This window comes from Sphaeramia orbicularis, chromosome 10 (assembly GCF_902148855.1).
Source record: "Sphaeramia orbicularis chromosome 10, fSphaOr1.1, whole genome shotgun sequence".
NCBI classification, from domain to species: Eukaryota; Metazoa; Chordata; class Actinopteri; order Kurtiformes; family Apogonidae; genus Sphaeramia; species Sphaeramia orbicularis.
Genome location: NC_043966.1, coordinates 5,486,568 through 5,511,089, shown reverse-complemented (window position 1 = coordinate 5,511,089; position 24,522 = coordinate 5,486,568). Strand labels below are relative to the sequence as shown.

General features: G+C 36.6%; 1 protein-coding gene across 2 annotated transcripts in view; it reads right to left on the bottom strand.

Annotated features, from left to right (window-relative positions):
- dgkq (diacylglycerol kinase theta) overlaps positions 1–11,293 on the bottom strand; it is a 51,099-nt gene extending 39,806 nt beyond the window's left edge. The window contains exon 1 of one of the 2 annotated variants that reach the window (XM_030145741.1): positions 10,108–11,293. In XM_030145741.1, coding sequence (XP_030001601.1) covers positions 10,108–10,333 — 226 coding nt within the window. In that variant the 5' untranslated portion in view covers positions 10,334–11,293. The remainder of the gene's footprint in view (positions 1–10,107) is intronic. The other variant, XM_030145742.1, reaches the window with a different exon arrangement.
- Between the last annotated feature and the right edge of the window lie 13,229 nt (positions 11,294–24,522).

Below are 24,522 nucleotides of genomic sequence, written 5' to 3'. Positions count from 1 at the left end.
TGTCTCTGTCAACACACCATATATTTTTATTAGTAAGTTTTTCATTTTCTTTTTATCAATTACTAGAAATTTCAGGCGACCCCATTTGAATTCCAGGTGAGCTCACGTGGGGTCCCGACCCCAAGGTTGAAAAACACTAGTCTAGCCAGAAGTGCCATAGCAGCAATGTAGGCAGTACAGAATATACAGTATTAACAATATTTAGACTATGTCTGATGGGTAGAATATATGCAGATGTAAGTGCTGTGGACAGACACACACAATGAGTGCACAGGACATAAAACGCATAAGGAAGTTAGAAATTTCAGGCAACCCCATTTGAATTCCAGGCGGCCCCAAGGTTGAAAAACACTGATCTACAGTGTAATTTCTGCATTTTGCAAATACATCCCATGGACCGGATTGGACACTTTGGCGGGTCAGTTTTGGCCCACGGGCCGCATGTTTGACACCTGTGCTTTAGAGTTATGTCAGAATGTAAAACCATATTTGGTTCATTACGCTGGTCTACAAGGAAAATGCTTCCAGAATAAAAGTAATGAAATTTTACCACGAGTGTCACTGATAAAGAAAAATCAAGTCAAAAATGCTGGTTGGCTGAACTTTCCAAGATACAGCCTTGGGTCAAAATGTGAAATTCAAGATTTAACGAGAGAATGGGTTTGACTCAAAAGGAATATTTGTCTCAGAGCTACAAGATCGACTTCAAAACACTGTCTGCACATTAGAATACATTCACTTTACAGGTTCTATTTAGTGGAAGATCTATAAAACTATTATATAAATGTACATAAACCAATATATATGTGGAATAACACTTAATCATATACCTTGAAAACATCAGCAAACTGGCACTTTTGTCATTTATTTTCCAATTAATCTTATTAAAATACGTAACATTTAGCACATTTAATCTCTGAAGCAAATCATTTCTAAAAAATTGTAGACCAGTGTTATAAATGTCCAACCAGATAAATTAGGACACAGTGCATTTAATGAAACACTGCGCCGTCACAAAAAGGAGAGATAGTTCATGACAGAAAATGTGGACAAATGTTTACTGCATCAGCTACTGTTAAAATATAGAAATAATATCATAACATAGTTTCCAGTCACATGCAGTGACAAAAAGCAAAAAGCAGTCAAACACAGACCTCAGAAACTACAGATACTTTACTATTTAACACTCACATTTTTTCATTATAAGACGACAGAGTGAAAAACACAGTAACATTTTAACATGCATCATAAAGGAGGTAAACATCTCAAACAAAAACTGGATCTTTCACTCACTTCTGTACAGGTGGCATCATAATATAAACTTCATTCCATTTTGCATCTACTACAGCTGGTCATACCACTTTTAGGATTCTGTTCCCTTTTTCAATCCTGTTTTTGCCGAGTACATTTTAATTTGTACATTTCGTTTTACCACTTCTGAGCAAAACCTAAGTGAGTTAGGCTAATGTTCGGATATTTTCAGATCCTGTTCAAGAAAATAGGTTAAAGACCTGATAATGTACATCTGTGGCTCTTGATCAGGAAATGACAAATACTATAATTAAAAAAAGCATATTTTATTTTGTTTAAATAGATGTAGTAATGTTGGGGTGGGTTTTTTTTTTTTTTTGAGTGTGTGTGTGTATATTTATGTACAATGTAACTGCCTAACCCTGCTGTTTTTCGTCTCCTTTTTGTATTTTTTCTGAAAACAATAAAAATTATTTCAAAATAAAAAAAAATAAATAGATGTAGTAATCAGGGTGTCACTAGTTGCAGTTTGATGCCCTGTCGGTACAGAAGCAACTGAAAGATTTGAGATTTTCAGGGTTTCTGCAGGTATCAGCCAATCTAATTTAATGCCCTTTTTAAATGCCACTTCAAACTAACATAGAATAGAATAGAATAGAATAGAATAGAATAGAATAGAATAGAATAGAATAGAATGCCTTCATTGTCATTATACATATGTACAATGAAATTAAAAGAGACAACTCTCTAGTGATGCGTAGTGCAAAACACTTTAAAAGAAAAGAAAAAGAAAAGTATAAATATAAATACAGAATAAAAACAAGCATGTCAATTTAATGCCCATGTCCAACTGCAGATACAGTTTTATAGATAGTTTTATTTATACATTTACCGTTGACAGGCTTTAACAGGTTCTGAATAGTTCCTCCTCTAATCATTTCTTCTAAAACTTGCATTTTCCCATGTTTCCGACATTTGCTAATATTCCCTCCGTTCTTTCGCCGCAGCGTGAGCACGTTCACAGCACGTTGCATTCCAAGCATCTGGTGTTGGGACTTCATGTATTGGCCCTAAACAATAGTTAAAGGGTTCGGCCTGTCAATCACCACACTGTACTTCCGATCAAAATTAATAAATGTTTATATAATCAAAATAAATTGTGAATAACAATGCCTTTTTTCCATCAAGTCTTTTTAATTTTTTTGCCTCTGGACATTGAATTTAATGCTTTTTAATGCCATTTAAGGCCTTAATTTTCACAAAATCTATTTAATGGTGTTAAATGCTCTTTAATGACCTGCAGAAACCCTGATTTTTATTTTATTTTTATTTTTTTTAGAGGAAAAACATGAGATGCAGACCTTCTTAAACATACATTTCTCATTCTACAGACTTCTTGGCATTTAAGATAAAACTGTATTATTCGATTCATTTGAGATGTTCTGCAGCTCGGTTGGAACTCGCCTACATTTCATAAGAAGTGACAAAACTGTGCTTCAGATTGTGGTGCATGAACATAGATTCACCAGTAAAACTCATGTAGTTTGACAAATGACAGATTAGACACACTTGTTTTTATGTTCAGTTAAGGATATAATTTGCTTAAAAAAAAAACAAAAAAAAAAAAAAAACAGTCAATTTTTCATAGGTTTTCTCCGTTTTGATATAACATTTGAATTTACTCTGAGCTTTTATGAAAATCTAACATGATCAGTGGATTAAAATGAAATGAAATGAAAAAAAATGAAAATGCATGATTTCCACTGAAAAATGCAGATGATAATATTAAGATAAATGGTAATAAAGGATCAAATGTTGAGAAAAATTCATTTGGAAGAATCGTTCTAGGTCTTTAAAGGGTTAACTGTCTCTTATCTGATAATACGATCATTTTATTCCTCCAGATCTTGTCAAATGGAGTGGCACTTTGGTACTTTATGGAAAAGATGTTAAAGATCAGCACAGAGGTCAGAGGTCACCTAACTGTTCCAAAAACCAACTGTTAAACAACTAAACAGGTGTTTGTTCATTTCTTCTCCCACAGACTCCATTCAACCAGAAACTCCTCTGATCTCCTTCCAAAACTGTGATGTGTTTACGCCCAGACTTTCAGTTCAACTATATACACTACAAACAAAAAGTTAAGGATATTTCTTTTTTTATTTGTCTTTTTTTTGGTCATTTTTGCCATTTGTAAATAAAACTATGTCTGGTCATTAAAAAAAATGTATTTCAATTCAGTTCACACACAAAAAAGTATAAAGTGCTGTGCAGGATACCCAACTGAGAAAAACAGCCCAGAAATTACAACTATCCTTAACTTTTAGTTTGTAGTGTATGTGCTTATGGACCAGGCCTCTGTGGAGAACTCTAACCTAAGTGACGTCAGAGTGAGTCTACGGTCCTCCTCCACCTCTGATTTCTCCAGAACGAGTATCAGGTTCCACTAAAACAGTATTTTCTTCATATTCTGACTAATAATCCTGACTAAACAAACCACACAGGGGAAATTTCACACCCAATGACTAGATCTGGCATCACTATTTCTACTGGAAATATCCACAGTCAGACGACATCACAGGTTTGCATTATTTTAATCCAAGTGATGGCTTAAAGAAAGGTTATGTAATCCGGAGCTGAGCCTTTACAGTTGTCGTTACAGCGTTTAATGCATCTGCCGCTGCTGCTGAGGATGATGATGATGGTCATCTCTGCACAAACACATTCCTTCACCACACAGCATCCCTGCCAGTCTGCTGTTGCCATGACAACCAGAGGAAGTAAATCACGACTTGACTGCAGCTCCGGTTGTGCAACAGACTCTTGGATGTGCTCGGCGACTCGCCTGTTGAATTCATGATGAAGAGGAAAGGGGAAGGCGAGGAAATCAACAAAAGGGGGATTACGTAAAAGGGAAAATGACGGGGAGCAGAGAAAACTGAGCCTCCTCTGATTCATCTCTGCAGCTCTGAATTTTAAATGCAAATGGAATAATGAGATAATCCTGCACCTTTACTTTGAGAGGAGTTAGTGAGGAGGCTTGCCACGTCAACGCTTTAATTTAGGATTAAATATGTAGTCAGAAAACCTTCACACAATCCAAGAACAAATCTACGAATGTCCCGTTTTCTCCATCCAGTTAAAATTCATCTTAAAATTATGTAAAAAAAAAAAAAAAAAAACCATCAAGGAAGTGTTTTACCCCCTGCAAATACACCAGGGTATCTGCAGCTTTGAGGACGCTGAATTTAGGACTTTTTCAGACATTTTTCAAAGCGTCTTTGGTCAAATTTCATGAATGACAGTCCAGTAGTTATTGTGTTGAACCAGTCTGAACCATGTTTCAATCCAGTCAATGCTACATTTCTATTTGTCCAAGACTAATGTTTTTGCTACTGACTGCTTTGCTTTCCAACATGCACAAAAACTAAAGTAAATAAAAAATGTTTAAAAAGTGCTAACATACACTAAAATAAACAAAAATATGATAAAATACACAAAACATGCACTAAAATACATTAAAATACACAAACTGGGTATGTGTAAGTTTAATGAAGCTGGATTTTAGACTTTTTAAAACATTTTTCTCACCATCTTTAGTCAAATTTCAGACCTTCCGTCCACATAAATAACAGGCCAACAGCCTCACAGTTATTGTGTTGAACTAGTCTGAACCATGTTTACATCCACTGACATTACATTTCCATTTGTTCGTGACTATTGTTTGTAGTGACTGATTGTTGGAGTTATGATACACTAACATGCACAAAAAAATACACTAAAGTACACAAAAAATATCCTAATATACACTAAAATAGGCTAAAATACACAAAATAATACACTAAAATATGATAAAATATACAAAACTATAAAAGCACTCAGAGAGCACAGACCTCCACCAAGGCAGATCAGTGCCCCCCCCCCCCCCCCCCCCCCGATCACCACCAAAATTTAATCATTTGTTCCTTGTGCCAATATCAACATTTCCTAAAATTTTCTTCCAAATCCGTCCATAACTTTTTGAGTTATCTTCCACACGCACAGACAGACAGACAAACCAATGCTGGCAAAAACAGAACCTCCTTGGTGGAGGTAATAATACTCTAAAATATGATAAATACACAAAACATACGTTAAAATGCACTAAAATGCACTACAATACACAAACACGGTATGTGCAGGTTGGATGAAGCTGAATTTCTGACTTTTTCAGACATTTTTCTGTGCATCTTTGGACATTTTTCAGTCCTTTCATCCACATAAATAACAGTCCAACAGCCTCATAGTTATTGTGTTGAACCAGTCTGAACCATGCTTACATTCACTAACATTGCATTTCCATTTGTCCATGACTAATGTTTGTGCAACTGACTGATTGTTGGACTTATTATATACCAACATGCACAAAACATACACTAAAGTACACAAAAAATAACCTAATATACACTAAAATATACAAAGTAGTACACTAAAATATGCTAAATACACAAAACATACCTTAAAATAAATTAAAATACAATAACATGGTATGTGCAGGTTGCATGAAGCTGAATTTCTGACTTTTTCAGACATTTTTCTCTGCGTCTTTGGACATTTTTCAGTCCTTTCATCCACATAAATAACAGTCCAACAGCCTCATAGTTATTGTGTTGAACCAGTCTGAACCATGTTTACATCCAACACTTCCGTTTGTCCACGATTAATGTTTCTGCTGCTGACGTTGCAGCTGCTAAAGCTCCTACCTGAACCACTCCACCCATGAATGACCACCTCCATTAGGATAAAATGATCAACACTAATGACACATCGGACTAATTCTGTACAAAGATTTACAGCAAATATAAGAATATTGTTTATTGTGTCTGTAGAGTTTTGAAGACCTTTGAGTGTTGGATTTTAGGTTTAATTATCAATTTTAGATCTAATTCAGGCCTTAATTAAGGACAATCACCTGTAAAACTTTTTAAGTATTTGTGAATACAGAGAAATTAATGTAAAAGTCCATTTGAGAAGTGGTTAATTTTTTTAACAATGTGAAAAATGCATGAGTAAAGATGTAACTAACAATGTCAATTCATCTGTTTATTTATTTGTTTGTTTATTTCAAATATAACATTAAAACCAAACCACAAAAAGACTTATATAAAAAAGGAAAACATTTGAAAAAGGAGCGGAATGAAGATCTGTTAATTACATTACAGATTTAAAATACACTAAAAAAAAAATCACAAATAAGTGTTTCCCAAACCCCAGATGACATGTCTTATTTTATCCACAGTCCTAAAAATATCCTTTTTACTCTCACAGAGGACGAAATATGCCAGCAAATATTCACTTCAAACAAGCTGCAATCAGAGAATTCTTACTGGATGTAATATTCAATATAATAACATATTTCTATAACTAGAAGCTGATAAGCAGATGCATTTTGATGTTTTCTGTTAAAAACCTCAACCTAAAACCACCACTCTGAATCATACAGCATCAGATGCACTTAATGCATCTAAATTTTATTACAATGCCCACAATCAGACTAATAGTGCATTAATTAATCCATTATGAGAGAAAAACATAGTGGCTGTGATGCATTTGAGTTGTTTATAATCTAAATGCACCATAAAATGGCACATGTCCATTATGGTACAAGGTCAGAACAATCTCCTTAAATTGACTAAACAATTAGAAATAAGCTTTTACTCACCAATGACTGTATGTTTTAAAGGGCTTATATTTTGCTAAACCCACTTTTATTAGTCTGTGGTTCATTTATTTGTGTATTTGGACCCTAATAGTTCTTAAAGTTTGAATTTGAACCCTCCAGATGCTGCGAAGCTATCTTTATATTCATTTTGGCAAAAATCAAGTGAATTTCTACAACCTGTTTCCATTCCTTCTTAATTTATTACATTTTATAACTAGTTACGCCACGACATTTGCACATATAAGGTCCATACTTACGACAAACATTTCTCCAGTTTGACATAATTGTTTATCAGCAGCAGCGGTTGTAGCAAAAACTGAAAATATGTCCAAACTTGGAGCCGATTACCTAAAATGTTCAGTTTTTGGTTGAAAGGGACAGAGCAGCACAAGCAACAACCTGGAGGGGGCGGGGCCTGAAGTTGCTCATGTGCATTTAAAGGGCCAGCGCTCCAAACCACCTCTGTGGTGTCATTACTCAGAAATATGGTTGAAGATGGACCTGTGGAGTTGAAAGGAGTAATATTTTGCTTTTTAAATGGAATTATGCATTTTAAAACATACAGACCCAAGCATGGCATTTACAGTTTATGTAGACCACAGGGAAATGTTTTAAAATGCATAATTCCATTTAAAAAAAGCAAAATTTCCCTCCTTTAATGTAATTCAAATATGTTTTAAGGGCAATTTAATTTATTTAGCGAAAATGAACAATATGAAAAATGTCAACATTGATACCCAAACTCTCAGTTTATATTAACATTTGTTTCTACAGGTTTTCAATACATGGCGGTGTTTCATTCTTGTTTCCATCTAATACGTTATTTATTTGTTTCTTGTATTTGTTTCTTTATTTCGTGTTTGACAGCCTCAGTGTAATTTTTGCACTAAAGGGCCGGATTGGACTCTTTGGTGGGCTGGTTTTAACCCACGGATTGTATGTTTGACACCTCTGATCTAAATGTTTAATACTATCAGTTCATAATGATGCAGAGTTTTTAGTCAGACCCCCCCCCCCCCCCCGAAAAAAAAAAAAAAATCCAACACTTGCTAATTAAGCCTCAAACAACCATAGAAAATAGGCCAAAAGTTATTATAATTTGTTACTCACCTATATTTTCTAAAAACAAAATAGCTGATCGTGATCTTTAGACCAGATGACTGAGCTCTGTCGCCAACACAAAACTAATAAAGCAAAAAATGTTTCATCATTTTCCAGTTCTTTGGAAATCAACACTGATGAGTTAAACAGATGGACAGACATGCGGACCGTTATAACCCCCCCACCCCTGAGGAGGAGGGGGTGGAGGTAACAGCTGAGTCACTTATGTTGGTGACTAGTTTGTTATTAGTTAATAGTTTCTTCCATGATCGTTAAAGTTATGTTCATCCGCAAACAACATTCTTCTTACAACACTAAAAGTGGACGAGTCAGTGTTAAATATACATGTTCATGATGAGTTCTTGTCATTTTCTGTTAACTTCCTTATGCGTTTTATGTCCTTTGCACTCATTGTGTGTGTCTGTCCACAGTACTTACATCTGCATATATTCTACCCACTGGACATAGTATAAATATTGTTAATACTGTATATTCTGTACTGCCTACATTGCTGCTATGGCACTTCTGGCAAGATCAGTGTTTTTCAACCTTGGTGTTGGGACCCCACATGGGGTCGCCTGGAATTCAAATGGGGTCGCCTGAAATTTCTAGTAATTGATGAAAATAAAAAGAAAAACTTACTAATAAAAATATATGGTGAGTTGACGACAATTACACTACATAACAGACATGACAAACTGTGAAGCTTAAACTGCAGCACTGTGGTTCTGTTTATCTGTCAAATGTTCACTGTGGTCAGTTTCAGATGCTGCAGCTCTTTCATAATTCATAGTTTCAGTTCTTGTTTGTTCACTATTAATTGTCAGCCTTGTAAATCCAAGCTGGACTGACTGTACATATCCTGACCAAGGAAAATAAAATTCTACCTTTGCGCAGTAATCTACACCTGGCTTTACTGCCTCTGTCCAGAATAATATACATTATATCGACTAAATGTGTCTAAAATTTACGTTTATATAAAAAATAGTATAGCAAACTATTACATGATAAAAACAAATTTATTTTAGCAAAACATGTTTTTTAAAAAGTCTCCATTTTGAATGGCTGGGGTCGCCAGAAATTTGAGATGTTAAAATGGGGTCATGAACCAAAAAACATTTGGGAACCACTGGGCTAGAAGATAAAACTGTATTTTGTTGCCATGTACATAATTTAATCTGAGTCTAAATTGGTCTGTTTTGGCTCAGAAGTAAAAGTATAGAAAGTCTTGAGTAATAAACCATCTGCTGCTTCTGAATCTGCTCTGTTCTTCACTGGTTCCAGTTACGCTCTGATAAAGATAAAATGATTTTCTCTGTTCTAATTAAACCTAATCCACTGACAGAGCCATGAACTACGCTAAAACCTGAGCGTCAGTGTCCTTATCCACAGGAAAAAAAAACATGTGATCATCACTACAACAACATCACTGTCATCCACCATCATCAAACACCACATGAGGGGTTTTACTGGTATGGTCTTCATCCCTCCAGTAGAGTAACAGAGCAGAAGCTTCATAGTGTCTTGAAATGTGTTACCAGTGTAAAAGAAAACAGCGGACTGTGGTTTTTAATGTGTGAAAGTAAAAGGTCTTTTCACACCAGAGCAAGAATTTTGATACAATTCCTCCTGATGTCAGTTACATTTACAGCTCATGTCCTGTTAATAAACCCTTTCCCTGCAGCCAAACACCTTCCTAACACACTTGATGCCAGTTCCTTTCATTTGTCACCTGTCTGGATGGATAAATCACATGGTCATCTGACAAAACATGAGTTGACATGTTGGGTTAAGACAGAAAAACATCTGAAAACAGAGAGGACGTTAGAGCTGCAGCCCTGCTGGTGTCATTCATTCATACACTTAAATCTACTGATTATCTGAATACCTTCTTGTAAATGGACAGTGATCATGATCAGCACAGATCCAGCTGACAGACTCCTGTGTGACAAACCAGGGCTGATGGTTTAGGTCCAGGTTCTGGGTAGAACCAGGTTCTAGGTAGGACCTGGTTCTAGGTAGGACCTGGTTCTAGGTGACCTCCCCAGGCTTACCTTCACACAGAAAGCCGACCAGCCCCCAGATGAAGTCGCTGCAGCTGTGGCAGAAGGTGGGTTTGGTCAGGGTGACTTTCCTGAAGTAGTGGTCCGATGCAGAGCTCTGGTACTTGGTCCGGAGCCCGGGGGACTGCTGCGCCCTCTTCTTCCCGGTCAGAGGGCTGGAGGTCCGGCCGTCCACGGCGTCAGGATCCGCCGGTCTGCTCCGGCCGCTGTCCGCCATGTCCCCCCCTCACAGTTCACACACAGCCTGCCGAGCCGACAGGAGGCCGGCAATACGGGTAACTGGACGGCTACTGGAGCTGAAAGGCCGGTGTTTCTACAGAATATTCCTCCCCCGGTGTGGTGACATGCCAGCGGGTCGGCACAGCGGCGCAGCCCGGCGACAGGGCGCCGCGCTCCGGACGGTTCCCACAGCTTCCCCGCTACTACACTCCGACCAAAACGTCCCACCAATCACGAGTTTGTGACCTAAATAAGCCTAATTGTCTTACAAACGTGACGTCGCTAACAGCCGGTGGAGAGTCATCCCACCGGCAGCACACAGCGGTGCCACCCAGCGGTGCTGCCCGGTGGAGAGGGCGCCTCGGTCGGCTTGTTTACCAAAGCCTCCCGCCCTCACGGCTGGCTAAATATCCAACCCCTGAAATATTAATAACGCGTCTGCTTTCTGAATACGTACAGGTCGAGTCATAGAGAGGTAGTAACACCAGGTTTCAAGTCGATTCGACGTCGTCTTCTCGCGGTAGACGGTCGGTCACCACGCCGAGATCAGAGCCCCTCCGCCCGGGGACAGCGGTGCCACCCAGCGGCGCGGCGCGGAGGAGGGGGCGCCGAGCTCCGCGTGTTTCCCGGAGCTCCTGGATGGGATGCTGGTGAATAAATGATGGGATATCGATCCAGGAGAGCCGGGTGCTGTTGGTATCCGCGGCGGTGTGCAGCCTGTGAAATGGATGGATGATGTTTACTTTCAGTCGGTTCTAGTAACGGCCGGTGTGTCGGAGCTCCACCGCCCGGAACCAACAGCCCCAGAGCCGGGAGAAGCGGGCAAGGAACCGGGTCACGAACCTCCGCTATTCAACAAGTGTGTGAACAGACTGGGAGACTGAGGGAGGGGGTGCTTCCAGGGTTCTTCTTCCTTCTCTGAAACGGATTCTTCTTCCGCGTCCGAGTCTCCAACACTGATTTACTCCTCCTCCTCCTCCTCCTCCTCCTCCTGCCTCCTTCCCTTGTCTCCTAGCTTCCTTTCCTTCCTCCCTTCATCCCCTCAGTCTCACATTTTTCCGTCTTTCCTTCCTCATCTGTTTCCTCAGATTGTTTGTGTTGTTTTCTTTGTTTCATTCCATTCTTCTGTCTTTGTGAGTCTATTTCCATCTCTTCATTTTCTAAATATAATTCCTTTTTTCATCACAATAACTCAAAGAGCCAAAGTACAGAGGACCAGTCTGCTATAATTCTGACATGAACCCTTTCATGCATAGTGGTCACTACAGTGGACAGTTACTCTACAGCTTTCCTCTTGTATATTCATGGGTTTTGTTGTTTTAGTTCCATATCAACCAACACAGTGGACACTTATGCATCATCTCATAAACTGCAATTCATACCAATTATTGTAACTTTGCTGTTCTTGATTGGTTCTTGAGTGGAAATCAATTGTTAATATTTATTTTTTGCATATAATCTCCATGAAGTGAGTAATAATTAATATTAGAATATGTTAAAATGTGAGAAAACATCAGATTAGCTGCATTAAACATGATTTCATTTCACTGTTTTCATATCACTTCATGATTTTGGGTTTTAAATACATGTTTCTTTGTTTCAAGAATAAAATTCATGATGTAGCTGAGTGGACATTTTTGTAACTCCATGAAAAACAGGTTGATTTAAAATAAAAAATAAAAATCACATTGTTTTTTTTTTCATGCCTAAAGAAGAATAAAAACACTCAGGAAAAAAAAATCTTGATTAAGGTTCTCATAATTCATGCATGAAAGGGTTAAAATACATTCCCTGTCAAAAATGTTTCTTGTTAGTTTTTTTTTTTTTGTTTGTTTGTTTTATGTAACCACATAGTACAGTTTTTTGTACAACAGGAATTCCAAAAAAGTTGGGACGTTTTGTAAAATTTCCACAAATTGAGAAAGTAATTGTGCAGTGTTTTAACATTATTATCATGTAAATGTATTTCTTTGTTGAAAAGCCTGACCAGGAATGAGAGATGCAAAGTAGCTAAATGTTATATACTCTTTATGCATAACATCAGATATTCTATACGTCCACTGTGTTTCAATGCACTGTCCCTGATAGATAAATAAATAAATAAACCAATACTTTATTCACCTTAGAGAAAAGACAGTATATCAAATGATTAAACGTGTGAAATGTACAATTTTAAGGTAGAAAAACAATGTAGGTTTGATTTTTTTTAGCAGCAATATGTCTCCACAAAGTTGGAAAAGGGGCCAAAAAAAAAGGCTGTTAAATTAAGTAAAACTAAAAATAAACAGATGAAGGAAAATGTAGCCATTGTCTTAAATGACAACATGATTGGGTTTGGCTTTAAGAACAATTAAAAAAAAAAAAAAAAAGCATAAAAAGAGGCAAAGTGCTTTAGATTATGGACAGAGGTTCACTGATCAGTGAAAAACTGCTGTAGAATATCTCAAAAATAATATTAGTCCATGTAAAATTGTGAAAACTTTTAATATTTCACCATTTGCAGAACATAAAATACTCAAAATATTCCTAGAATCAAGAGAAATCTCTGTGAAAAAAGGAAAAGAAAGAAAATGAGTACTGGTTACATGTGATATTCAGGTCCTCAGGCTGCACTGCATTAAAACAGGACATGATTCTGTAACTGATATCAGTGCATGGGCTCAGAAACAAATCATCCATAAAGACTGATTAAAACTCCATTATGTAAAAAAGAAGCCATATGAATAAACCAGCATTACATTATTTTACCCCCCATGTTTTCCCTCATGAATGCATCCAGGAGAAAATTGTTTCCCCACACAGTATTTTGCTAGAAAAAAAAAAAACACAAACAAACTGTCTGGCAACCAAATAAAATATTTTACTTTCCAAATACGCGCTTTAATCTTATTTGGAAAATTGTAGGTTTAAAATAACCAGAAGTACGATTTGTTTTTTAAAAAAAAATTGTGCATTTTTGGTCCTGACAGTGGCGGTCAATTTTATTTTTGAAAGTTTGCGTATTTCTGATCCTGACAGTGGAGGTCTGCAGCCAGACCCTACTGGGAAATGTTTGGTCAAATGATCTTGAGATATAGCAGTAGAGGAACCACCACAAGGAGGCGCTACTAGTGGAGAAAGTAAACAAGAAACATACAAAACAACATTTGGTCAGTCTCAGTTAAAGGTCCTCCAATCTGGAGTACTTACCATCAGAACTAAAAACATCCACTTCTGTAAAAGTTTTCAACCATAAGGCAAAACTGTGGCTCAAACAACAAATCTGTGAACACTGAATCACATCCAGTATCGATCTAATCTGTCATTAAGCTCTTGTCATTTTACTTAATTTAGTTTTGTTAACTTGCAGTGTTGTTAGACTGTTTCTAGACCAGTGTCAGTATGTATGTATAAGACACAACGGCATCATAATCTCAGTTATAGAAAGGCTGTGTCTATAAATGACGTATAAATATAAGAGAAAGAAATATATCTCTGCACAGATTTTCAACACAGAAATGAAAATATGTCAGGGTTATTTGAGGGTATTTGAATAGAAATAGAATTTAATTCCATAAATAAATAAAATACAGTTAGACAATGTATATTAAACATATGGTGTCACTGAATGCATCATTTATCATTTTCCAAGTATTTGTAGATTAATATCAATTATAGAAAACAATGGTTGCATCAAAAATTGTTGTATGAGTACAGTAAAAGTGGATGTCTTCACAAAAATGTCAGTATCATTCGAGGACATTTCTATAGTAAAAATAAAATAAAATAAAAAAATAAAATAAAAAATAAATAAAATAATGATAATGATAATAATAATAATAATAATAATAATAATAATAATAATAATAATAATAATAATAATAATAATAATAATAATAATAATAATAATAATAAGGCATGTGTGCATTTGTTTAGATTTTCTCTGTTAAACTCTTCTCCTGAAACTGATGGTTGATGCGCTTTTAAGTGGTTTTATTCTGCCATCTTGTGGTCAGAAATGTTATTACAACTGCTGTTAAAACTTTACAAACTCAACTTCACCTTTGCTCAAAACTATCAAACCTTCAACAGTTTTAAGTATTTTAACTCTTTAAATGCCAGTTGGATTGCTTGAAGTCACTGTTGTTATTTACACTGGCAGCTGGTGAAGTAATTTCTTGGTGGGGTGCAGTGTGCAAGTCAGTTTTCAGATGCACTGTAACCACATACAGGGGTTGGACAAAATAATGGAAACACCTTCACCTCAAGATAATAATGCCCCAATCCATACAGCTAGAATTGTTAAAGAATGGCATGAGGAACATTCTAATGAAGTTGAGCATCTCGTATGGCCGGCACAGTCCCCAGACCTCAACATTATTGAGCATTTATGGTCAGTTTTAGAGATTCAAGTAAGACGTCGATTTCCACCGCCATCGTCTCTAAAAGAGTTGGAGGGTATTCTAACTGAAGAATGGCTTAAAATTCCTTTGGAAACAATTCACAAGTTGTATGAATCAATACCTCGGAGAATTGAGGCTGTAATTGCCGCAAAAGGCGGACCTACACCATATTAAATTATATTTTGTTGATTTTTTAAGGTGTTTCCATTATTTTGTCCAACCCCTGTATCACCTCTAGGATACGGGATAAGATAAATTAAAATAAAAATATATAGTTTGTGTTTTGTGTCATGTAATTTTTTTACATGTAAATCTCGTCCGTCTATCCTTCAAACATGCACATTTTTCCATGACTCTACTGTTAAAGTCAGACTTGTCCCTGACAAGTGTCTTTACCACTGATAGTACGGCCAGTGCATTTAGACCAGGGGTGAAGGTAGTGTGTGTAAACTGCATGGCATTAAAAGGAGCTCCAAATAGAAGATAGCCTAAGGACTAAATGACATGTGGTAGTTGTTGCCACTCCAGCCAGCGTTGGAACATCAAAATCAGTAGTGTTACCCACTAAGCTATGGAGTCACTGGTACATGAATTAGTAGTATTACCTACAGAGCTATCTACTAATATATACATCAGGGGTGTCAAACATGCAGGCCAAATGCGGCCCACCAAAGGGTCCAGTTCGGCCCCTGGGATGTTTTTGCCAAGTGCAAAAATTCCACAGTCTTGAATTGAATTAAGCAAAAAAAAAAAAAAAAAAAATCTTCAGTTAAGTAAAAAAAATCTTGAATTTAGCCAAAAAAATTCTAGAATTAACAACTTAATTTTTTTCCCTTTGTTTTAGTGCAAAAATAACATTAAATTATGAAAATATTTACATTTACAAACTATCCTGTAACACTAAAATGTGAATAACCTGAGCAAATATGAACAACCTGAAATGTCTAAAGAAAATTAAGCACAGTTTGAACAAGTTTTCTGCCTGTTCCTCAGTGTTTAGTGTCTTTGTAGATCTGATCCATAATGCACATGGACAAATGAGAAGTGGAGGAATAATATTGTTAAAATTGCACTAAATTTTCTTATGTTTTTTTTTCCTTTTTTTTTGGGATAGTTTATAAAAGTAAGTATTTTCATAATTTAATGGGTTTTTTTGCACTAAAATAAAGACAAAAATTTGCAGTTGTCATTATTTATAGGTTATTATGTTATTATTTTTCTGGGCCAGCCCACTGCAGATCAAATTTAGCTGAATGTGGCCCCTGAACTAAAATGAGTTTGACACCCCTGATATATATATATATATATATATATATATATATATATATATATATATATATATATATATATATATATATGAGGGCTGTCAAACTTAACACGTAAACACAGATTCATCCATCATCACCATAATAATAACAATAATAATAATACATTTTATTTACAAGTGCTTTTCTTGGCCCTCAAGGACACCATAGCATAAACAGGAGAGAATAAAACAAGCAATAAAACAGAATAAAAAAGTAAAAGGCAGGTTAAAAATTGGACAATACAATTGTGGTCACAAAAAGAAAGTGGTCCTAAACAGGTGGGGTTTGAGTTTGGATTTGAAGAAAGGGAAGGAAGTGATACTTCTGAGCTCCGGTGGTTAAAGAGTTCCAGAGCTGGAACTCATGATGAATCTAATTAAAAATCTGAACGCAATTAACCCATCTGCAGCAGAATGACTCTGAATGTCTCCAAGTGGTGCTACCAGAGGGGTGGAGCTGAACCAGTGTCAACCCCACCCACCACCAGAGTCAGCCACGCCCACCAGTTCCGGAGAGTCTGTCCACCTGCGGCACCACAGCTGCATTAAGATAGGCTATTTGTGAAAGATTGTGATACAGGCTGTTAGTGAATTAATTTCAGTTACATCACATTATTACTGTTCTAACATCTGGCCTAAGTTACCCAGTTAAACAAATGGAAGTGTACGGATTCCTAGTCCGGGAATAACTTTCATAACCCCCGCTCCAGATATAGTAGGGTATGGAAATAAGAGGCAATCAACATTATTATTGAACTAATAATAATAATAATAATAATAATAATAATAATAATAATAATAATAATAATAATAATAACTGTTTATTATGATTTTATCAGTATCTGTTCTTGATTCAGTATCTCTGAGGCACTGGTACTGGTTTTAGAAACAGTATTTGTGAAAGAGAAACGACAACTTAAGTAATTTTGAAACCTTGTATCTTGGGCGTAAAAGGAAAGAGCTGTGGTGTGTGTGTGTGTGTGTGTGTGTGTGTGTGTGTGTGTGTGTGTGTGTGTGTGTTGTATTGTCCTAGTTACAGCTGACAGGAACTGTTTTAGGTTATTAATAAAGCTGTGGCTTGTTTAGAGCCTCCTCGTTTCCTCTGGATGTTACAGTATTATTTTGTAACAGCCCTGCAGTCGATGACACCCCAGACAGAGTATAGTTCCACTGGATTCAGGCTTTACTAAAGGACTGAGCAGTCAGGAACAGAAGTTGTTGTTACAGCCACAACTTACGCTGCTAAACTTAACCGGACAGCCACACCCCGTGCGTCTCTTTTCTTTTTCTCTCCACTGTCTGTGCGCATGCGCGCACAGCCAAGGCGCAGGAACAAAACAGTCACTGCATGAACATGAATACCCACACAATGCAGAAATACAAAAACACTCTTAACATGCTTTACTACGGTGACCCAGAGGTGCAACAGCCCAAAAAATTATCCACTATAAGAAAAATCGGACCAATGGCCCTGTATCTTACCGGCCAAATTCAAAGCTTTGGGAAATGTATCCAGATGTCATTTATTCTCCCCCAGTTCTGTGTATTTATTAGATTACAGAAACAGCCCATGTTTCGGTCATATTCCAATCAGATCTGTCAAAAATTCAAATTCCAACTTGATATCATTGATACGGATTTATCGGATCAATCCACTTCCTATCTCTTATAACGGGGACAGTTTTCAAAGTGGCACCAAATCCAGAATCAGATCCAGATCCAAATAATTCAAAAATAACTTTTGTTGACATCATCATACAGAAGCTGTATACCAAGTCTGAAGTCAATCGGAATTGTAGTTTCGGAGAAGAAGACGATTGAAAGTTTTGTAACGGACGACAGACGCTGCATGACTACAACAGCTTACAGCCTGTCGGCCGGTAAGCTAAAATAAAAGAGAATAGCCCAAAAACTTAGCATTAGCCACATTAGCTGAAGGTCTCAAAAAATTTCAGCCTATGCTTTTATTTTTTGTGGTGGCCTTAATTTTAAAGCAAGAGACCTTTTGGGTAAACAGCTCCCCCTTAATTAATTGAAATTGAAAAGGTGGATGATGTTGTTTTTTTGTTTTTTTTTTCTTATAGTGGCTAGTTTTTGGGCTGTTCTCTTTCTTTAGCTTACTGGTCGACAGGCTGTACGCTATTGTCATCTGTCGTCGTCTGTCGTCCGTTACAAAAATTTAAATTGTCTTCTTCTCCGAAACTACAGTTGTGATTGACTTCAGACTTGGTATACAGCTTCTGTATGATGATGTCACCACAAGGGATTGAAATTATTTCGATCCAGATCTGATTCTGGATTTGGTGCCACTTTGAAAAATGTTCCCATTATAGCACACAGGAAGTGGATTAATACAATAAATCAGTATCAATGATATCAAGTTGGAATTTGAATTTTTTACAGATCTGATTGGAATATGAGCAAAACATGGACTATTTCTGTAATAGAATAAATACACAGAACTGGGGGAGAATAAATGGCACCTGGATACATTTCCCAAAGCTTTGAATTTGGCTGCTAAGATACAGGGCCACTGGTCCTTTTTTTTTTTTTTTTTTCTTATAGTGAATATTTTTTTGAGCTGTTCTCTTTTTTTTTTGTTTTGTTTTTGTTTTCTTATATGGATAATTTTTGGGGCTGTTCTCTTTTTTTTCTTATATGGATAATTTTTGGGGCTGTTCTCTTTTTTTTCTTATATGGATAATTTTTGGGGCTGTTCTCTTTTTTTTCTTATATGGATAATTTTTGGGGCTGTTCTCTTTTTTTTTCTTATATGGATAATTTTTGGGGCTGTTCTCTTTTTTTTTCTTATATGGATAATTTTTGGGGCTGTTCTGTTTTTTTTTTTTTTTTTTTTTCTTATACAGTTTAATATTTTAGGCTGCTGCTCCTCTGGGCCAGTTCACACAGGGTATCCCATTTTTCTGAGTCTTCTGTGTCCTGTCCGTTTCTTCCACACTCTGCCCTTCAGCCTCTTTTCAGGACAGTTTTTATGTCCTCAGACAGTCCACATGTGAACCAGTGTCTTCTGTAAACAGTTCAGGTTTTTCCAACACTGTTCACTTAACTTAGAATTTCATCTTGAACAAACTCTGACTTCATTTGATGTTAATTTTTGACCAAAAGTCCATGTTTAATACTCTGGAAGTGACTGAATAAATGCTTTATCACATCACAGCCTGTTACAGCAGATCTGTGTGTTCTTCTTTAGTGTCTGTGAACTGTACTTTTGTTCACATCTGATCCGGTTCTACAGAATGTTGCTGTGAATTTCAGCTGCGTCAGTCTGTAACAAACCCCTCCTGTTCTGCTTCGGTTTTTACTTTCACTTTCTCCGTGCTTCGTCCATGTTCGTCCTCTGCGTCTGAAGGTAAAGTTCACTTGTTTTTCTGCTTTAACGGGTCTTTGTTGACGGTGTTCACTGTGGCTCGTGACTTCAGCTCCAGTTTTAACCGTAAAAATCCGCCGCTCGGTGTCCGTTAAAGCCGTGACTGGACCGGAGGCCTGTGGACAGGACTGGACCCAGACAGAAGGTTCTGGACTGTCCCCGAAAACACCGACTGTCCGCTCAGTGTGGGTGGTGTTAGTATGGTCGAACCGAACCCGGTCTCACACCGGAACCACGAGACACAACCGACAAATGCGTGATAATAACTTAGCGAAATAAAACCTGGTTACATAAACGCCTCACCGCGGTGCGTTTAATGCCCATAGGAACTCCTAAAATGGTTTGTCGTGAGTCATTAAATATTAACCCTTTCATGCACAGTGGTTCCTCCAGTGGACAGTTCTTCTCCAGCTGTTCTCTTGTATATTCATGGGTTTGGTTGTTTTAGTTCCATATCAGCCAACACACTGGACACTTCTGCACCATCCCATAATAATACACTGACAGTCAGACCAGTACTGTAACTGTGCTGTTCTAGATAAACCTGATCTGCACTGACATGTTTGAGTGTAATCAATTGATATTTGTTAGACAGAAAGGTTTTTTTTGCATATTATCTCCATGATGTGAATAATAACTAGCATTAGAAGATGTTAAAATGTGAGAAAACATCAGATTAGCTGCATTAAAATGTTTTTTATTTCATTGTTTTCATCTCACTTTCTGATATTGGGTTTTAAACACGTTTCTTTACTTCAAAAATTAAATGTATGGACATTATGTAACTCCATGAAAAGAAAAGAAAACTCGATCACATTGTTTTTTTCATGCCAAAGGAGGAATAAAAACACTCCAGAAAAAAATCTTCACTAAGGTTCTCATAATTCATGCATGAAAGGGTTAACATAACTTCTTCTCAGCTGCATTTGAATAGAGTTCTTCTTCAGAAGTTCAGATCTGAACGGTTTCTTTAACCCTCTGGTATCCAGGGGCGCCTTTTAGGCACACTTTACACTTCGTGTTAAAAAACTTCATGTTATTTTTCACAATTTAAATAAGGTTAGAATTCAAAAGTTGTTCATTTTTGCATGATCTTTTAAATTCTGGCCACCAACTAAAATTTGCACATTGTAAACAAAAGAAAATTACAAGACTAGCATCTGTCTGCCAAGTGTGCCTAAAACGCACTATTTCTTCCATTTAATATGTATGATTAGGGCTGACCTTGATTTACAAAAATAAAATCAAATTAGAGCAGAAAAATCAATCAGTATATAAAATTTAATAGTTTGATTTATAGGTGTGCATTTTACGCACATTTGGTGACAGATTCTAGTATTTTTGTACATTTGACCTAGCGCCAAAAATAATGATGCAAATTAACCAGTGTTGGAGTTAATCATTGACATATGCCAGGATGAAAAAATCAAATAATATGTGATCCACTTTTTATGTAGTATATTGAAAAAATAATAATTTTTTGTGCCTTTTGCATCCAAAAAATGGTTTGTTTACATTACAAACACGGCATGTAAAGGGTTAAAAAATGTGACAGTTATTGAGTATTTGGTATTTTTATTTTCTGCTCAAGTTGATGAAATAGAAAAAAGTGTAAAAGAATTAAAAACAAACTGTATGCCATTTTTTTGACATCATTCCACAAGTGTGCCAAAATGGCTCACTTGGTGCTTAGTAAGGGCCTAGCTGGACGGGTTACCAGAGGGTTAAGGTGAAAGTTTTTACCTGTTTATCTGTTTTATTGGTTTTATCTGGGGTTTTTTTTTGTTTGTTTGTTTTTAATGCCTATACTTTTTATTGCTTCCCCTGCCCCCTGCTGTAAATGCTTTTATGTTTTCTGTAAAGCACTTTGAATTGTCTCGTACATGAAGTGTGCTATAGAAAGAAACCTGCCTTGCCTTTAATTCACGGTGGTCCAGAGGGGCAGTAGCCTGAAAAAATGTATCCACTATAAGAAAAAAAACAGAGATTGAGATTTATTTAAAAATAAGTATCTGAAAAATAAATGTACCCCTTAAATAAAAATACACTTGCCTAAAAAAAACAACCATCTGTTAAAAGAAAAATTTTAATAAAAAATAAATTTGTACGAAGAAATAAAATAAACTTGTATGATTTAAAATATATAATAATAATCTCCTCAAATTCATTTTTTAAAAAATCATACAAGTTTATTTTATTTCTTTGTACAAATGTATTCTTTCATTAATTTTTTTTTCTTAGACTCTTTGAATCCAATCAGGACGCTTTGATCTGAGTCTGTGACAAAAACTGATCTGTAAACACTTTACACATGTTTCTGAAATTTAAAGTCTGTTTGGATTCATGAGGTACTAGAACCTACTAGAATCTGATCAGGTGATAAAGAGCTGCAGTTTAGGTCAAATAAACCAACTTCAGTGTGTTTATGACCTTCCTCAGTTGTCTTCTACAGATGAAAGTCAGACACAACAGGACACTTAACACTTCCTGTGGATCCTTTCAAAATAAAAGTGGATTAAGCTGCTGTTTGTCATGCAAAGAGAGAATCAATATGGATTCAGGTCTGGGCTGATGGTTTGATGTGGATTCAGCAGAATGGATGAGTGTAAGGACAGAGAGGAGGGAGAGAAGGACAGACCCCCCACAGGACCTGGGCCCAGATCTGGACCTGGAACCAGACCTGGACCTGGATCCGGACCCAGCTGTGTGTCCATGAAGAGTGATACCTCCATGGATCCAGGGATAACGTTTAAAACAGGACGTGTTCCACAGACTCAGTAAGTGAACCTCAGGTCTGGTCCAGATGCACCCACAGGGTTTTCAGCTCAGTCGGTCCTAACTTGGTGTTCTATGTCCGACCTAGAGTTAGTCCTGTTGCACCGTCAGCGTCACATGGTCTTTTTCTACAGTTTAATAAAAGTCAGACATAACAGGACACTAACACTTCTTGTGAAATCTTTCAAAATAAAAGCTGACACTGTTCAAATTCAATCCCAACATTCACTATATCACATATCAGGACATTGTCCTGCATCCAGGTGAATGTTGTTAATATTTTCTGTAATTTTAAGATCTGTTTATAATAATAATAATAATAACAATAATAATAATAATAATAATAATAATAATAATAATAATTATTATTATTATTATTATTATTATTATTATTATTATTATTATTATTGCTTTTAAATTTTAACTGTAATAACCCTGAAAAATAATGTGTTATAGACTGGTATCATGTGTATTAAAATAGTGACCTCAAGTAAAACAGGCCATTTAAACAGAAGGATTAATGAAACATTAAATTACACAACATGAATTTATGTTACTTATAGAAAATTACAGTATGTTACAGAAAGTTAATTTCACTGTGTTATGTTTAATTATGTAACTTTGAACAACATCAGCCAGATCAATGTCAGAGTTCAGCACTAAAACCACTGTACCATCACTGTTCACAGTCCTGGATCTGGACCTGGACCCAGCTGTGTGTCCATGAAGAGTGATACCTCCATGGATCCAGGGATAACGTTTAAAACAGGACGTGTTCCACAGACTCAGTAAGTGAACCTCAGGTCTGGTCCAGATGCACCCACAGGGTTTTCAGCTCAGTCGGTCCTAACTTGGTGTTCTATGTCCGACCTAGAGTTAGTCCTGTTGCACCGTCAGCGTCACATGGTCTTTTTCTACAGTTTAATAAAAGTCAGACATAACAGGACACTAACACTTCTTGTGAAATCTTTCAAAATAAAAGCTGACACTGTTCAAATTCAATCCCAACATTCACTATATCACATATCAGGACATTGTCCTGCATCCAGGTGAATGTTGTTAATATTTTCTGTAATTTTAAGATCTGTTTATAATAATAATAATAATAATAATAATAATAATAATAATTATTATTATTATTATTATTATTATTATTATTATTATTATTATTATTATTATTATTATTGCTTTTAAATTTTAACTGTAATAACCCTGAAAAATAATGTGTTATAGACTGGTATCATGTGTATTAAAATAGTGACCTCAAGTAAAACAGGCCATTTAAACAGAAGGATTAATGAAACATTAAATTACACAACATGAATTTATGTTACTTATAGAAAATTACAGTATGTTACAGAAAGTTAATTTCACTGTGTTATGTTTAATTATGTAACTTTGAACAACATCAGCCAGATCAATGTCAGAGTTCAGCACTAAAACCACTGTACCATCACTGTTCACAGTCCTGGATCTGGACCTGGACCCAGCTGTGTGTCCATGAAGAGTGATACCTCCATGGATCCAGGGATAACGTTTAAAACAGGACGTGTTCCACAGACTCAGTAAGTGAACCTCAGGTCTGGTCCAGATGCACCCACAGGGTTTTCAGCTCAGTCAGTCCTAACTTGGTGTTCTATGTCCGACCTAAAGTTAGTCCTGTTGCATCATCAGCGTCACATGGTCTTTTTCTTCAGTCTGTGGTTCAGACTGTGGCAGGAGAATCACATTTAACCTGATACATGAAAACGTGGTTTTAGTGGGAGCTGGTTCTGGATGATAATGGATCAGAGTCCTGGGTTGATTCATGGTCCACTGAACACCTTTGTATCATATGCTGTGAGGACAGATGGACACATTGTTAGGACAGAGCTGTTGGTTTCATCCAAATGTGGACGAGATCAACTAAACCCAGTGAGTGTGAAGCTCCAAACAGACTCAGATGTTGATTCTCAGTGGGATCAGCAGGACCAGGACACTTTTTCGCACTACAGGGGTCATTTGACTCATGTTGACGTCCAGGTGTGTCCACCTGTTAGTGTCAGTGTGGACAGACATAATGTGAACTCTTTGTTGATGTTTGGTCCACAGAGTGGAGCAGCAGAGCTCAGAGGTTCCCACTGATCTACAGGATCAGACTCAGCTGGACTCCATATTTCAGGTGTGTACATGTCCAACATCTACTGGTCCATCTGTTCTGTCCAATCATGTCCTGCTGCTGGTTTCAGACCAGTGGACGTCACTGTGTCCAACATGGACCTGAGCTTTGGTCCATGGGTGGACTTTGGGTCTTTCATTGTGTTTTGTTTTCCAGCTGCTGGAGGAGAACATCTGCA